Source organism: Fusarium keratoplasticum, chromosome 2 (assembly GCF_025433545.1).
Source record: "Fusarium keratoplasticum isolate Fu6.1 chromosome 2, whole genome shotgun sequence".
NCBI lineage: Eukaryota > Fungi > Ascomycota > Sordariomycetes > Hypocreales > Nectriaceae > Fusarium > Fusarium keratoplasticum.
Window position 1 is genome coordinate 1563047 of NC_070530.1, and position 15754 is coordinate 1578800.

The following is a 15754-nucleotide window of genomic DNA, read 5'->3' on the forward strand; positions in this document are numbered from 1 at the left end:
AGCCTGGATTTTTAGTGGACGGGAGGTGCTGAAGCCACACCTACACATTTTCACCGCCACAGTAAGAAGCTCAAGTGCCGGGCGAGGCTGAGGCTTGAATGCTTGAGCATATAAAAACAATGCTTCAGTTAGGTATACGACTACAACAAAGCCAATTAATGCGAATGAATTGATTTTCTCTATATTTCATACTGCGTCAAATACACTCGTCGTCTTGTTCCCAGTCACCACTTCTACGTAGTAACACAAGCTCGTCCATTGATTTTGACGCGACGAAACAAACCCCACGTCACGTCGTCGCGCGATTGGGCACACACACTTACAGCTTCCCAAAGCCGACCAGTTCCTCTATATCAACAACCCCCGGCCATCATCCGCAACCGCACACCCAAGTCCCCGGGCTTCTATCTGGTCGACGGCGCAGGGACGCCCTCTCAATGTAGGACGGTCAAAACATGTCATCCGGTGCACCCAGAGCATCGGGCCGAGCAAGCGCCAGCGAGCACCGCGAAGAACGGCCCCGCGTCTCCGCCAGGCATACCGATAGCTTCAAGAGCGAGCGGTCCGAGTCCAGCAAGGGGCCGTCGCCTCATCCGGGGAGCTTCCCGGGCGTTCATAAGCGCACGGCGTCCGGGAACCCAAGGCCGACGAGCCGCAACGTCGAGGAGAGGAGATATGAGGAGAGGAGGGTGACGGAGCGCACCTATGAAGCTCACCTAGAGCGCGTGGTGCCTCGAGCGACGAGTCCGGATAGGGTCACTCGACGGCGAGGCCCCTCGGAGAGCAGGAGTGCGTCGGAAGCACCGAGGCACAAGGCGCCCGAGGCGCGACAGCGGGAGTCAAGGGCTGAGACCCCTCAAGGTATGACGACCCGTTGGGCATTCGATAGCATCAAGGCTGACCATGCATAAAGCGCCATGGAACCCAGAAGCGACCCTCCTCCCACATACTACAGCACCTCTAGCTTCTCGAATATCCATCCCGCCTCTCGCATCGACCGTACCACAAGCCCCTCAGCCAAAACCCTTGGGGGAGCTGAGCCTCGAGCTACAAGAAGCCGCCATCGTCGAAGACCTGCTCTACGTCTTCATGGGATATGAAGGGCAGTACATCAGATTCGCCAAGGGATACAACCCCAACGAAGAAAGGGATAGGCTGTCCGGGCCGAGCTTCAGGACGCTCCCCGGTCTTGACCCCAGCCTACAAGACCTGACGCTGTCGATGCTCAAGATGGCGACCTACTACTCTGCCCTGGAAGCCTTTGTCGATGTCCAGAGTCGTGAGGAGTTTGGCGCCGTCAACCACGCCCTATGTGCGTCAATCCGCAAGTTTCTACACGACTACCTGGTCATGATTGCACAACTCGAGACACAGTTTCTCACCAGTGATACATTTACCGTGCATGTGCTCAATATCCACACCCTGTCCACGAGACAGATGATGCTGCAGCTATACATGTTGGCTCACGAGCTCCTCAAGAAGAACGCCCTGCTTGATGAGGAGACGGACGAGTCCGAGGATAGTGCCGACGACTTTGAAAACATCCTGGAAACACTGCGAGATGGTGGTGAGCTGGTGCCCAACAACATGACGGGAAAGAAGATATGCAAAGGCGGAGTTGTTCTTGGCTTGATCACGAAGCGCCTCGAGTCTCTATCGGGAGACCCAGCAGCCCGAGCTCTACTGACGACGCTATTGCGAGATGCAAGCAAACCTTACATGGTCATGCTCAACGAGTGGCTCCATCACGGTGGGATTCATGATCCCCATGCAGAGTTCCTGATCAAAGAACAGAAGAGCATCCGCCGCGAGATGCTGGAGCAGGATTATACAGACGACTACTGGGAGCGACGATATACTATTCGGGAACAAGATATCCCCCCTCAACTAGAGGGCGTCAAGGGCAAGGTCTTGCTTGCCGGAAAATACTTGAACGTCGTCCGCGAGTGTGGCGGCGTCGATGTCGGCAAGGTTGTGAAAGACGTACCCGTCTCTTTCGACGACAGCCGGTTCCTCGAGAACGTCAATAACGCATATGCTCACGCCAACGAGTCCCTCATGCAGCTGCTGCTCACAACACATGCGCTGCCGGCTCGTCTCCGCTCTCTTAAGCACTACTTCTTCCTCGACCCGTCCGACTACTTCTCCTACTTCCTCGAGCTGGGCGCCTCGGAGCTGCGCAAGCCTGTCAAGTCTGTCAACACGGGCAAGCTGCAGTCTCTGCTGGATCTGGTGCTGCGTCAGCCGGGAAGCATCGTCTCCCTCGACCCCTTCAAGGAGGACGTCAAGGTCGAGATGAACGAGACCACCCTCACAAAGGCTCTGCAGCGCGTCGTTAACATCACGGGTATTGAGCAGGGTGAGGCGTTGCAGCCCCTGGCCAATCAACCCATCGACAACGACAAGAACGCCGTCGGCTTCACATCTCTGCAGCTTGACTACCTTGTCCCCTTCCCAGTCTCCCTCGTTATCAGCCGCAAGACCGTCTGGCGATACCAGACCCTCTTCCGCTACCTTCTCTCCTTACGCTACCTCGAGTCGCAGCTCTCCACCACCTGGCAGACGCAGACGCGCGGCATCAGCTGGGCGCACAAGGGCGTCCTGCGCAACTTGGAGATTTGGAAGCGGCGTGTCTGGACTCTCCGCGCGCGTATGCTTGTCTTTGTCCAGCAGCTACTGTACTTTTGCACCGCCGAGGTCATTGAGCCCAACTGGACCAAGTTCATGTCACGGTTGCGGACCAACGAGGATGCTACAGGCGTGAACTCGGGTCCAGGGGTATCTACGCGGACTGTCGACGAGCTGATGCAGGATCACGTTGACTTTTTGGATACGTGTCTCAAGGAGTGCATGCTCACCAACAGCAAGCTACTGAGGGTATGTACACATTAATCTACCCCCTGGCGTGACACAGTTACTAATTTATCGTCAGATTCACTCCAAGCTCATGCAGACCTGTACTATCTTCGCCGCCTACACAAACTGGCTCACCCGCGAGCTCGAAAAGTCAGACCCTGACCTCTCTGGCGCAACCAGACCGTCTACCATGACGGCCGATCAGTGGAAGCGCTTCCAGGCCACAAAGGCCACCCAGCGAGGTTCGGCTGCCCATGACACGTCCACCGTCTCGGCTGCCGGCGCCGGCGCTAGTGACGCCGAAGCTCGCATCGAGAACCTCTTTGAGATCATCCGCAAGTGGGAGGGCAATTTCAGCCGTCACCTGCAGATCCTACTTGACGCCCTGAACCACTATGCGGCCACCGAGACTGTCGTACTCCTGAGTCTGTGTGCGAGGTTGAGCACTGCCAACCAGGGGACTGAGTATTCTGGCCTGCGCCACGAGGATGAGTCTGCTTAAGGGTTACTAGCAATATGATTCCTTGACGGTAGTAGAGTGATGGTGGATGGACCAAAATGGAGGCACGAGGCTGGCGTTAAGGGGTTTCAAGACTGGGATCATTGAGAGACTTAGATACCACCAAATCAATCAATCAATCAATCGACCGCATCATGGTTGACTTGTCAACTTGAACTCATTTTCCCTATTCATTGAATGAATACCTTTGAATACCCGCTGTCTATATGTCATCACCCCTCTATCATTAACCTTGGCTGCTCATGACGTCCATGGGGCAAAAGCCCGTCAACAACAGCAACAACAGTACGCCACGCCATACGCAATCCCAGAACTGCCTGCATTTTGTGGTATCGGAGAACTGCTCAACTCAACGCTCATGCCATCCCATTCAACCCCTTTGTTATTCCCATGACGCAAAGAAACCTCTCGTGAGAGCCAGGTGTATGCTCACCCCCCCTACCAACCTAGTAGCGCACAACGAAACGCAACGAACCAAAACAAAATCCATGTATATATGCCTGCGCGCTCACGCTCCAGGATGATGCTAATTGAGCCCGAACCGGCTCACTGTGAGTGAGCAGAGAGAAGAGAAGAAGGCAGAAGAAATGAAACAAATCAAATGTCAGAAAACACACCAAAAACGCCTGCCCAATGCAGCGTCCGTCTTCCCATCCAGTCGTGCAACCAACTGTGCAGTGCAGTGCATGTCGTGACTCATTTGAAAAGACTTCGAAGGTCCATCAACTTTTGCCGGGCCGCCTCGGCCTTATCCAGCGTCTTGCTCTGTCCGTCCATACTGAGGCTGGCAAGCTTCATCTTCTTCTCCTGAAGCTCCAGCATCTTCTCCTCGAAACTATCGCGCATGATGTACCGAACTGTGCGGACAGGTCGTTTCTGTCCCAGTCGATGGACTCGGTCGATAGCCTGAGCCTCTGCCGCCGGGTTGTACTGAGGCTCCATCACATACACGTTGTTGCCTGCTGTCAGGTTCAGACCCAGTCCACCAGCCATGATGGACACAAGGATGACATGAACTGTGTTGTCCTCACGGAACTTGTCCATGGCCGATGTTCGGAGGGTACGGCTCATACTGCCGTCCAGTCTTGTGAACTTGATTCCAGCGGCATTGAGGGCCAGCTCGATGAGATCCAGGTGCGAGGTCCAGCCCGAGAAGACAACAGACTTGTAAGGCGGCTCAGAAGGATTGGCCTCACTGGCCGCTTTAGCCTGCAAGAGCTCTTCGACCAGAGCCCGTGTCTTGGTATGAGGACCATCGTACTTGTCGAAATTCTTGACCGAGTTCCGTGACTTGGTCTTGGCTGGACCATCATGCTCCGCGTCCACCTCCCTACGGTGAAGCTGCACGAATGCATGCTTGACGTAGGCGTTGCAGACTGGACAGTATCCAGACGTCTCGCCTGGTGCCATCAGAGATCTCACCCGGTCCTTGAATGTCTTGATGCAAGATCGGCAGATGACGTGGAAGCAGGGAGTCATGTATCCTAGAATGTCATCCTGACCTTCGGCTTCGATGTTGGAACTCTCGTTAGAGCCAAGCTTCCTGCTGCACTCGATACATGCGTCATTGTTGGTCTCTTGCATGAGAGTAAACATTTCGTGCGCCTTCTGGTCCGACAGAGACGGCTTGTCATCTTCATCGTCGTCATCGTCAATATCGATTGCCATTTCTGCCGACATTCCTTGCAGGGCATCTAGATCAGCGTCATTGAGCAGATCTTTGCCGTGCGCGCAAAGCAGTCGGAGTCTCAGGATGGCCTTTAGAATATGGATATACGTGTTTCCGCCAAGGGCCTTTCCATTGTTAATTCCGGCCAGCACCTTGACTCGATCCTGGGCGTTTCTTGCGAAAAGTTCGTAGATGCTGCGCTCCTCGGGGCTGAAATCAAGCTTTATCACAAGATCCTCTCGAGGAGGCAGGTTGATCTTGTCCTTAAGTCGGCGTAGTGTGATCGTGTCGACGAGAACTCGTAGCTTGGGCACAATTTCGGGGTCGCACGCTTTGAAAGGCTCCACGATGTAACGGAGAAACTTGCTTCGATCGTGGAAAGGATGGAGGCGGAGGAAAGCGAGCAAGGCTGCCAGATCGTCTAGTCGATTCTGAACAGGGGTTCCGGTGACAGCCCAGCGTCTATCGGCTTGCAGTCGACAAATCGCCTTGAATTGTAGAGTTGAGTGTTCACGAATCATATGTGCTTCGTCCAACACAATTCTAAACCACCCAAGTTGCTCCAGTGGGTAGAGGCCATCCTTCTTCTTCCGGCGAGAGCTGAGCTCGTTCGAAACGGAGCCATATGTAGTAATGACAAGGTCAAAGCCGGCCAGTCTCGCAGGATCCTTGATTCGGTTAGGCCCGTGGTAAATGTGGTAGTTGAGAGTACCAGGCCGAATATGCTGCTTGATCTGTTCCTCCCAGTTGGTAACAGTGCTCAGAGGGCAGACAAGCAGAGTAGCCTTGGAGTTTCGCATCAGAGGTGTCAAGGCAAGGCTTGGCTGCTGGGTGAGAACATCATGCCTCGATTGCCTTTGCTCCGGAGCTTCTGGCTGGATCGGAGCTCGTTGCTCCCACTCGAGTGCTTTGTCGGTCGAGGATGTGATTAGTGAGAGGATACTCAACGTCTTACCAAGGCCCATCATGTCAGCCAGGATTCCACCTCGAGTTTCTGCTGGCGGCCTGGATTGGGTCTGTCCAGTGATGACATTGAGGAACAGCCTTTGTCCGGCTGGGCCTATCTTGTCCTGCCAGAATGATACCATGGTCTTTTCCTGCGCCTGCACGTCTCGGGGCTGCTCCCTGGTTGACATGAAGAATAATCCTTGCTTCTGATGCTTAAGCAGAGGTGTGAGGATGTTGGAGGAAGGTTCCATTTCTGGCAGATCGTCGTTTCGCGTGAGGGAGTCGAACACGCCCATAACTTCTGAACGAATCTCCTCGACGGTACGAGTAGTGACGGTGCTAGTGAAGGAACCCCCTTGTCCATCAGCTGAAGAGTTGGTGGAAGAATATGATCTCGGGGCCGGGGGACGATATTCGAGAACGTGAGGGTTCTGGACGCGAATGCCCTTCTGGACCAGGTAGGGAGCTAGCAACTTCTGGTTGTACTTGCTCAGGTGCGCGCCCACATTGCGAGCATACTTGACGGGCCCGTACATGACAATGTCCAGAGTGTAAGATCGAGAAGTCGGCTGGCCAGGTTCCTCACCGGGTTGCTTGGGTTGTGGCGGGATCCGACATTCTGTTCTCAAATGAATATTCGAGTCGAGAAGAGGAGCAACAGCACGGGCACTTGCAGCTTCAACGAGACCAATGATCTGCCGCGTGTGGTCGTATGCTTGTATTTTGAACGATGTATCGCCCACCTGCCTCTTGAGTACGACCTTGATAGCGGGTTGGTAGCCTGGGCCCCAGAGGCTCTGCACAGAGCCTGGCTTTGGCGAGGGAACTCGGCTGCAGCTCAGCGCCGCCTTGATCATACCATAGCAAACCTCCTCGTCGCGAGGGTCTTGTATGACTACCTCTTCATCATCGTTTCCTGAGCAGGTTAGCAAACACGTACAAGGGATGGTAAGCATTTAGACATACCACTGGTGAGGTCGACAGTCATGGCTGGCGAGGCAGTTGAGCTGTTAGCCTCTTTGCGCTTCTCCTGGACATATCCTCCCAAAATCCCGCTCCCGCCACGGACCGTAGGAGCTTGGCCCTCATGAGAACCTTCTATGTCCTCCACTCGTCGTCGCTTGGCCTGCGGAACTACCGAACGATGCTGAATGTTATTCATACGCTCAATGAATGCACCGGCGCCATTGGTTCCGTTCGTGTAGCTGCTTCCTGGGGTGGATGATCGACTAGATGGGCCGGCAGACGGGGTATCATTTGGACTTGAGAACTGAAAGACGACGGGGTTATTCGCCTGCGGTCTCTGTAGATTTCTTTGAAGGTTCTGGGATGGCGAAAACTGCCTCTGGGCAGGGTTGGTGAGATCTGGACTCGAGGGCGTCTTGCGATTTGGCTGCAGCAGCGCGGCGGGATTCCATGAGGGAACGGCGTTGGCGGAGCGAGATGACTGGCCTGGACATAACGTTAGAGGTTAGGACGGAGTAACAGACGAGATAAAATGAAACAGATGGCTTCACTTAATCCAGTCTCATCTCATTCACGAGCTTAACATACCATTTGTAGCCATCTCTTTATGAAGGCCGCAGGTGGCAGGCGGCAGGTTGTAGAGTAAGAGTCAAATTCGCGAGAGGTGTTTCGTGGGTCGGGTTCATGAGAACAAGTGCCGCTCTCATGACAAGAATTACCGTCACGTGGTTGCGGGCGCAAGGAGCAGGTAGCAAGTGTGAGAAATGTGCGACGCAGAAGGGCAACGAGCGATGTGCAAACACTTGAGCGCAGAGGCGAGAAGTGCAAGGTGCTTTTGGAGGGTTCAAGGTTGGTTGAAATGGAGGCGATGATAAGCGGCTCGATATCAAATGGAAGGCGAGCGAGGGGCGAACAAGGAACAAGGGAAGGACCTCAAGGCCCAGCCCCACGGGTGAGAGGAATAATGGAAAGCCGGCAGGTGAGAGCCTATGCAAGGTCTCTGTTCCCTCGAGCCGCCCTGGGCTTTGTTCTTTTTTTAATAAAGAGGTGCAGTGCGAGTGAGAAGGAAGAACGAGGTGAGGTTCTCAAGGCAAAGTGTAGATTTAGAGAAGCACGTCCCTCGGCGCGTGACAATGCGTGACTTGCAGGCTGCATCGACGGTGGTCACAGGGTGGCTACCTATCTGGGCTTAGCCCAGGCGGGCTCTGCGGGGCATCTGCATCGAACAGGAGCACATGATCAAAGAAGCATTCGAGGCTTTTTCCCAAAGTCTGACAATGGAGCGTACGAGCCTGTTTTTCTGGCGCCAGAGACGCTTGTTGTGAACGGGACGATGGTGGGCTGTGACAGGGGTGCCTGGAGGGGTGATGGCCTGAGATGGATTCAGTCTCTTGATGCACTCATTGTCGTCCGTATTCATTCACTGGTATTAGCCTCAGGTGTGAATTAGCTGTTGACACAATGTAAGACGGATTCGGTTCTGTAATAGTGGGATACCCAATCGTCGGTGCCTGGAATTGGGTTATTGACTCATGCTGACCAGGCAACTTGAATAAGAAGTATACTTGCTATCAGCAGCTGAATGGTCCCTCACACTCACAATGCCCATCCATCAGTATCTACAATGGCACATGACCGCATTCCGCAGGGGCCAGCTAAACTCTGATAGCTGCCAGGAAGTCAAAACAAATTAATAGCTCAAAGACTCTCCACGTTGTCATAGCTCTCCCCTCCAGAAAAAGAGCTTCTATCGCTAATTGATTTAGCCAGGAGAAAGCATGTGTTTATCACCAGCCCATCATGAACTCAGACTTATGATGAGGATGGCGATGATGCATGCAGCCGCGCGCTTATGTAATTTCAATTTAGAGAATTTTCGAGGCAGCTGCCCTGACTGATGGCGGATGCCCGCCCGTGCCGCCCTCCAACCGCTCCACTAACAATTTACCGTCTATTCTGTGAATTTTTGGTGCCCCGCCATTTGACAACACGGCCCATGAACCCCCGCTACTGAGCTAAACCTCCACGTCGAGCCTCATTCAGCCTTTATCGCCTGGAAACGTGACCTCATCTTTAGCCGTCACCCTTGACATTGCAGCTCCACTGGCCCCTCCGAGCCTTCACTACAGGCATCTCCATCCGTCGTCACTGCCACCGCCGCCATGGACATCACCAAGTTTGTTGTCCAGGGCCGCGACCAGGCGCTCCTCTATGGCGACTACTCGTCCTACCACCAGAGCCTGGCCAAGCGGCTGTTGAGCTGCCGCAAGAAGCTGGGGATCGTGACTAAGAATCGCGGAAAGTTTCAAGGCCCTGTCAAGGTCACTGCGGAGGAAGTCGCCAAGAACAACGAGTGTGTATTACCTCGAACCTCAACCCGAAGCTACTAACCCACGTTCCAGATATGTCAACCTTCTTCTCCTCACGAGCGAACGAGCCTGGGCTCAGGCCATGAGCATGAAGTCGAGTCGTTGGAGCGACGTCAAGAAGCGATCCCACATCGTCTCCCGACTCGTCAAAGCCGCCCGCACCTCTGATGAACTTGTTGAGGCGCTCTCTCAAGCCGATACCTCTGGCGCCACTCCCACCGACATCCTCGAGGCCAAGGCATATTCTTCTTTGATCCACGGAAGCGCCGCTTTTGAGAAGAAGGCCTGGGATACCAGCTTGCGAAGCTATGCGAAGGCGCGCGTCATCTACAGCGCTCTGGCAACTATCACCAAGGGCGATATCTTCAAGGATCTTCTTTCCGAGACTATTGACCCCTCTATTCGTTACGCTGCGTATCAATTGCAGACGCCCCGAACCGTTCCGATTCCCACCATTGCTCGAAAGGCCTTTCCCGAATCCGAATCCGAACTCGCCAACGAGATTAATCAGATCGATCCCAGCATTCTCAGGTCAGCGGAAGAGGCAGAAGATGGCGTTGCCAGTGCCGAGGGCGCGCCCAAGACCTTGACTTGGCGTTCCAGAGAAGTCAGCATTGAGGATGCCCAGATCGCAACGGCTTGGGGTGCCATGCTCGCTGCAAAGGAGAAGCTCGCCCAGAATCTGGCAGAGCCTAAGGGACGGGAGCCACATGAGCTAGCTGCTGCCTATGATGATATCCTAATGCTCAGCCAAGATGCCGTTGATGCCACCAAGCAGGCCATCGAGGAGATGAAGGGAGAAGGCGTGGAGCAAAGCGATCCCCGGATGCAGAGCCTGCAGATCACGAGAACCGCTGTCAACTTTGAGACAGTCAGCTGGAGAATTGGCCGTAACCGGGTTCTAACAGGACACCACGACGGCGCGCCCGAGGAGTACGGAGCGAAGAAGAGAAGGAAGGGCAAGACTGCCGAAGAGGCGGCCAAACACGAAAAGGAGCTTCCCCCAGGAAAGAAGCTGGCCAAGCTCAAGGAGAAGGTTGCTCTATACGACGGAACGCTGCAAAATATCGAGTCCATCAAGGAACTACCAGGTGTTGCAAACGACCAAGAATTGGCTGACCAGATTGACGGTTATGTCAAGTACTTTGAGGCCCTCAAGTAAGTCGTGCGCCAGCCCTCTTGACGATCAGAGCTAACAACATTATAGGGCTCTGGCAATTGCCCGCTCTCACGCCATCACTGGCAGTGCTGCCAATGCCCTCGCTCTTATCAACCATGCCGATGGGCTTGTTGAAGATGCCCTGTCCAAGGTTCCCAAGGCCGAAGACGCGGCTGCTCTGAGCTTGACTGTCTCATCCACAGCTGTCGAGTTCCTACAGACAATCCTCAACGGCGAGCTTCAGCGCCATCGCGCTCTTGTGCACATTGACAACCTCCGCAAGAATAGCAAGCAGTCCAGCGGCGTCCAACGACCGCTCATCGAGAGCCTCCATGAGTACCCCTCCGCAGGCGTCAACCTGTCGCACATTGTCGAGTTCCCTCCCAAGCTGGCGCTCATCCCCGTGAAGCCCATCTTCTTGGACGTGGCCTGGAACTACATCGACTATCCTAGCAAGACGCCAGCAGCAGTGGCTGAGCCTGGAAAGGAAGAAAAGGCTGGCACGGAGGAGCCAGCACCTCAGCAACCCAAGAGGGGCTGGTTCGGTTTCGGGAGATCATAGTCAAAATACATCAGACCAAAAAGTGATACATCTAGGTCGCGGCTTTTCTGAGCACTCCAACCACATGCCTCCCTTTACAAATAGCGCCGTATGCTAGCCCTCGGTGTCTTGGTGCAGTTCTGTCAAAAATACCTTGTCACCCAGTCGCCCGGTCTGCCTCCATTCCAGTCCAGAGATGGGCCCTCTCGGTTCTATCAGTACCGTGTCTTGGCGCAAATGATGCCGTTTGTTTACTTTCACCGCCTCGTGTGCCTCTAAGCTGTGCCCTTTTTACCTAGCTGGCTCCTCGTCTGTGCTCTTCTCTTCCTGTCCGAACTCTCATCCTTCTCGGGATCCTCGCCATGCCTTTTTGTCGGGCGGGTCTTCTAGTAATAACCCTTCGAGTTCTTCTATCCCTTTGCTGAGGTTGACCTCATCCAACATGAACCACGATTCGGTCAGCGCAAAGCCGCCACGGCATTGGCAACCTCAGCCTCCTCCCTCATGGCCAGGGCTGGGTCGCCCAGCTCCAGCAACAATCGTTGCCATGGCCATCATCCTCCTCGTCATATCCATCTTCATATCCGTCCTCCGTCAACTTCTCGAACGCCGCCTCGCCCAGCGCAGAGGCTGGTTTCTCGAAACCCCATCTGCACCCTCACCAACCACCAAAACGAAGCGCAAGAAGAAGGACGACCGCAAGGTCCGTCCTGTATCCGAGCTCGAGATCGAAGGTCGCCAGCTCCTCTTTACGGACACAACCACCCCCGGAGAGCGAGTGCCGCTGCGCGATCCCAATGCGCGGGGCTCTCTATACGATACTTTTCAGCTGCCTACAGAGCACGCATCACGATTAAAGCACGCCCGGTCTATGATGGAACTGAATGGAGGAAATCCGCTTGAAGGAGCTGATGAGAAGGACGGTTCTAAAAAGGCCAAGACGATTCATTTACATGGAGTAAACAGACTCAACACGGCGTGGGCATGGATGTCATGATACGCAAACATACAGTCATTTTTCATTTCCTTATCTATCATACCAAATAACATCACATGAGTACATGCATCATGATCACTGTGACTTGACGGACCATCAACTTCATCGAAAGCATCGATTGAGGGGGGATGTGTTATTATTCTACCTACAACAGGTTCGTCATTGTACAAGTATATGCAAACACTGACCCCCTTTCCGTACCATCATCTCGTAAAACGTCCCAAGTGATCTCTCAATAGAGGTTTTAAAGCTCCAACGCCTGTTCCGCCAACCCGAAATCAAGGACATGGGTAAAAACTACATACGGCCAGGGCGGGATATGAATACAATGGAATACATGGAGAGAAGGGTTCTAAGCCGCGTACCCCTCACTCCTCATGATATCTTTTTTCTTTTGTTTTGTTGTTTTAAAGCTCCGAGATGTCAAATCCCTTAGGGCTTGTTCTCGTCCTTCTTCTCACCCTCCTGAGACTGCTGCTGCTCGCCAGAGGACTGCTCGCTGCTCTCGTTGCGGGCCTTGTGCATCTTGTCGAAGAGGTTGAGGGAGGCGACCTGGAGCTCGTCGACCTTCTCCTTGATCTCAGCAGCGGTGGCAGTACCCTCGCCAGAGAGGTTCTTGGCAACGAACTCGCGGAGAGTGGTGACCTTCTCCTTGATGGAGTCGGCCTCAGTCTTGTCGAGCTTGTCGGCGTACTCGTTGAGAGCACGCTCAGTGTCGTTCAGGACGCTGTCGGCACGGTTGGCAGCCTCAATGGCACCCTTGCGCTCCTTGTCAGCCTCGGCGTACTTCTCGGAGTCCTCAACCATCTGCTGGATCTCGCTGTCGGAGAGACCGGAGCCAGAGGCGATGGTGATGGACTGGTCCTTGTTGGTGGACTTGTCCTTGGCGTGGACGTGGACAATAGAGTCGGCGTCAATGTCGAAGGTGACCTCGACCTGGGGAACACCACGGTGGGCAGGGGGGATACCGACAAGCTGGAAGTTTCCGAGAAGCTTGTTGTCCTTGACGAGCTCACGCTCACCCTGGTAGACCTTGATCTCGACAGCGGTCTGGAAGTCAGCCGCAGTGGAGAAGACCTGGGACTTCTTGGTGGGGATGGTGGTGTTGCGGTTGATCAGACGGGTGAAGACACCACCCAGGGTCTCGATACCGAGGGACAGAGGAGTGACGTCAAGGAGGAGGAGATCCTTGACCTCACCAGACAGAACAGCACCCTGAATAGCGGCACCGATGGCGACAGCCTCGTCAGGGTTGACGGACTTGGCGGGGTCACGGCCGAAGATGCTCTTGACGGACTCGCCGACCTTGGGCATACGGGTCATACCACCAACGAGGATAACCTCCTGGATCTCCTTGGCCTGGAGGCCGGCATCCTTGAGGGCCTTGCGGACAGGCTCAATGGTGCGGCTGATGAGAGGGTCAACCATCTTCTCAAGCTGAGCTCGGGTGAGCTTCATGTTGATGTGCTTGGGGCCGGAGGCATCAGCAGTGATGAAAGGAAGGTTGATGTCGGTAGAGAGAGAGGAGGAAAGCTCGATCTTGGCCTTCTCAGCGGCCTCACGGATACGCTGGATAGCCATGCGGTCGCCGGACAGGTCAAGGCCGGAAGTCTTCTTGAAGTCCTGGACCATGTGGCGGACGAGGTGGATATCGAAATCCTCACCACCAAGGTGGGTGTCACCGTTGGTGGACTTGACCTCGAAGACACCGTTCTGGATCTCCAGGATGGAGATATCGAAGGTACCACCACCAAGATCGTAGACAGCGACGACGCTGTCGGTCTCCTTCTCAAGACCGTAGGCGAGGGCAGCAGCAGTGGGCTCGTTGACGACACGGAGGACGTTGAGACCGGCGATCTGACCGGCATCCTTGGTGCTCTGACGCTGAGAGTCGTTGAAGTAGGCAGGGACAGTGACGACAGCGTTCTTGATGGGCTTAGAGAGGTAGGCCTCGGCGGTCTCCTTCATCTTGTTGAGGACGAAGCCACCGATCTGGGAAGGGGAGTAGTTCTTGTCCCGGGCAGAGACCCAGGCATCGCCGTTGCTGTGCTGGATGATCTTGTAGGGGACCTCCTTGATGTCGCGCTGCACCTCAGCATCGCTGAACTTTCGGCCTATTAATCGCTTGGTAGCGAAGAGGGTGTTCTCTGGGTTGACGACGGCCTGACGCTTGGCAGCGACACCGACAAGTCGCTCGCCATCCTCGGCGAAAGCGACAACTGAGGGGGTAGTTCGGGCACCTGGTGCGCGCTGGTTAGTGGGGGGTTCAGTGAGCGAATTGATAGCTGAAACTCACCTTCCGAGTTCTCAATGATGCGAGGGACCTTGCCCTCCATGATGGCGACAGCCGAGTTGGTGGTACCGAGATCGATACCGATCACGGCGCCCTGGACCTTGCCCTCAGAGGAAGTCGACTCATAGCGAGCGAACTTGGAGGCGAGAGGGGATCGGGCGAAGGCAGCCGAGCGAGCGACGATGGGGGAAGCTCGGGGCAGCTGGAAGCGGTGGTGGTCAGTATTGATGAAGCGATTGAGGGGCAGTGACAAGACTTACAGCTCTCGACAAACGCGAAGCCAACATCTTGATTATTGTAATGGGGGTATAGAAGACAGGAAAGAAAAAAGGATGAAGGCGCAAGTCGGAGATTGAATGGGGGAGAGAGGTGTTTTACAAGATGGATGGAGGCGGAGGATTGAGAGGGAAGGGAAGCGAATTTTTCTGTCCCGAGAAAAAATGGATGCTCAAGTTTCTTCCCCGGTCGGCCACTGGTCAGTCATAGAAGCCGAAGGAAAGAGGCAAGCGGCGTCCCCACTGGCCGGCTAGGTTCGGACCATGGTTATTCCCTACGGAGACCCACTTTCAACCTCCCTGGAGGCTCTGGCCGAGTTTTTTTACTTGATCGGAGGACCAGCCGATGGCGGTGAATGTAGAGCATTGAGATGCGGGAGCAGGGAGGAAGTGCATGGCTGCAAGATGAATATCTGATCTTTGCATGTCCCAATTGAAGTTTCTGCTCATAACCTGGAGTTTTGGCCCTCCGCCGGACATGAAACTCCAAAAAGAAGGCACTGCAAAGTCCGAATGTGCGGGGCCAGAAGCACCCATCACCAGCATCGGACTCGGCGATGAGGGCCCGAGTTGCGCGCGCTAAACAGCCCGCCGAAAGCGCTTCCACCCCCAGCCACCACCGAAGCCCATTGCCCCGGAGTGGAGCAGAGAAAAGAAAAGCTGCACCGCACGTGATACCGTCCGTGCTTAAAGCTCGCCCCCCGGACAGGGAGCTTCGGTGCCACCGGGTTTGCGACAGGTTCATGCAATTGGCCTCTGAGATGGATCTAAGAGGGAGTTTGGCCTCGGCGGAGAATACAGGACTCTATGCTTCACTGGGCCCGGCGTTGAGCGATCGATTGCTATGCTCTCAAGTATCGGTGTCATTGAAGCTGCAGGTTTTAGACATGTCTTGGTTACCTTTACTCTTTGCCATAGAAAAGAGTTTGAGGAGGTACCTCTCATAAACCAAATTGCTGATGCATCATGATGTAGCTCTCCAGCTGCCAGGGTGCGCTTATCCCACTTCCCGTTCAAAGACACAACCTGTCTCCGGATAAGCAGGCTGAACAAAAAATCCATCATTGGCTCTGTTGCTGGACCAATAATCTTGATCCTGTTCTTTTGCTCATGTCAGCATACCTAGCGGGCGCCATATCCATATCCCAGTGCTGTGGTACT

The 15754-nt window shown here is 54.6% G+C and overlaps 5 protein-coding genes across 5 annotated transcripts; 3 read left to right on the forward strand and 2 right to left on the reverse strand.

The window, feature by feature from the left end:
• Positions 1–455: 455 nt before the first annotated feature.
• On the forward strand, positions 456–3358 carry NCS57_00242100 (Spindle pole body component; the record flags this gene model as incomplete). The annotated part of the gene is made up of 3 exons (XM_053052452.1): positions 456–861; positions 914–2877; positions 2933–3358. 3 exons carry the CDS (start codon positions 456–458, stop codon positions 3356–3358), a joined length of 2796 nt encoding a protein of 931 aa, XP_052917698.1.
• A 714-nt stretch (positions 3359–4072) lies between these two features.
• Positions 4073–7560, reverse strand: NCS57_00242200 (SNF2 family DNA-dependent ATPase; the record flags this gene model as incomplete). The annotated part of the gene is made up of 3 exons (XM_053052453.1): positions 4073–6909; positions 6960–7445; positions 7548–7560. 3 exons carry the CDS (start codon positions 7558–7560, stop codon positions 4073–4075), a joined length of 3336 nt encoding a protein of 1111 aa, XP_052917699.1.
• A 1561-nt stretch (positions 7561–9121) lies between these two features.
• NCS57_00242300 (Signal recognition particle subunit SRP68) lies at positions 9122–11049 on the forward strand (the record flags this gene model as incomplete). Its single annotated transcript, XM_053052454.1, has 3 exons — positions 9122–9312; positions 9362–10486; positions 10536–11049. The coding sequence occupies 3 exons, from the start codon at positions 9122–9124 to the stop codon at positions 11047–11049; spliced, it is 1830 nt and encodes a 609-aa protein (XP_052917700.1).
• Positions 11050–11470: 421 nt separating this feature from the next.
• On the forward strand, positions 11471–12025 carry NCS57_00242400 (uncharacterized protein; the record flags this gene model as incomplete). Its single annotated transcript, XM_053052455.1, has 1 exon — positions 11471–12025. One exon carries the CDS (start codon positions 11471–11473, stop codon positions 12023–12025), a length of 555 nt encoding a protein of 184 aa, XP_052917701.1.
• A 432-nt stretch (positions 12026–12457) lies between these two features.
• Positions 12458–14605, reverse strand: NCS57_00242500 (uncharacterized protein; the record flags this gene model as incomplete). Its single annotated transcript, XM_053052456.1, has 3 exons — positions 12458–14265; positions 14322–14520; positions 14579–14605. The coding sequence occupies 3 exons, from the start codon at positions 14603–14605 to the stop codon at positions 12458–12460; spliced, it is 2034 nt and encodes a 677-aa protein (XP_052917702.1).
• Positions 14606–15754: the final 1149 nt, after the last annotated feature.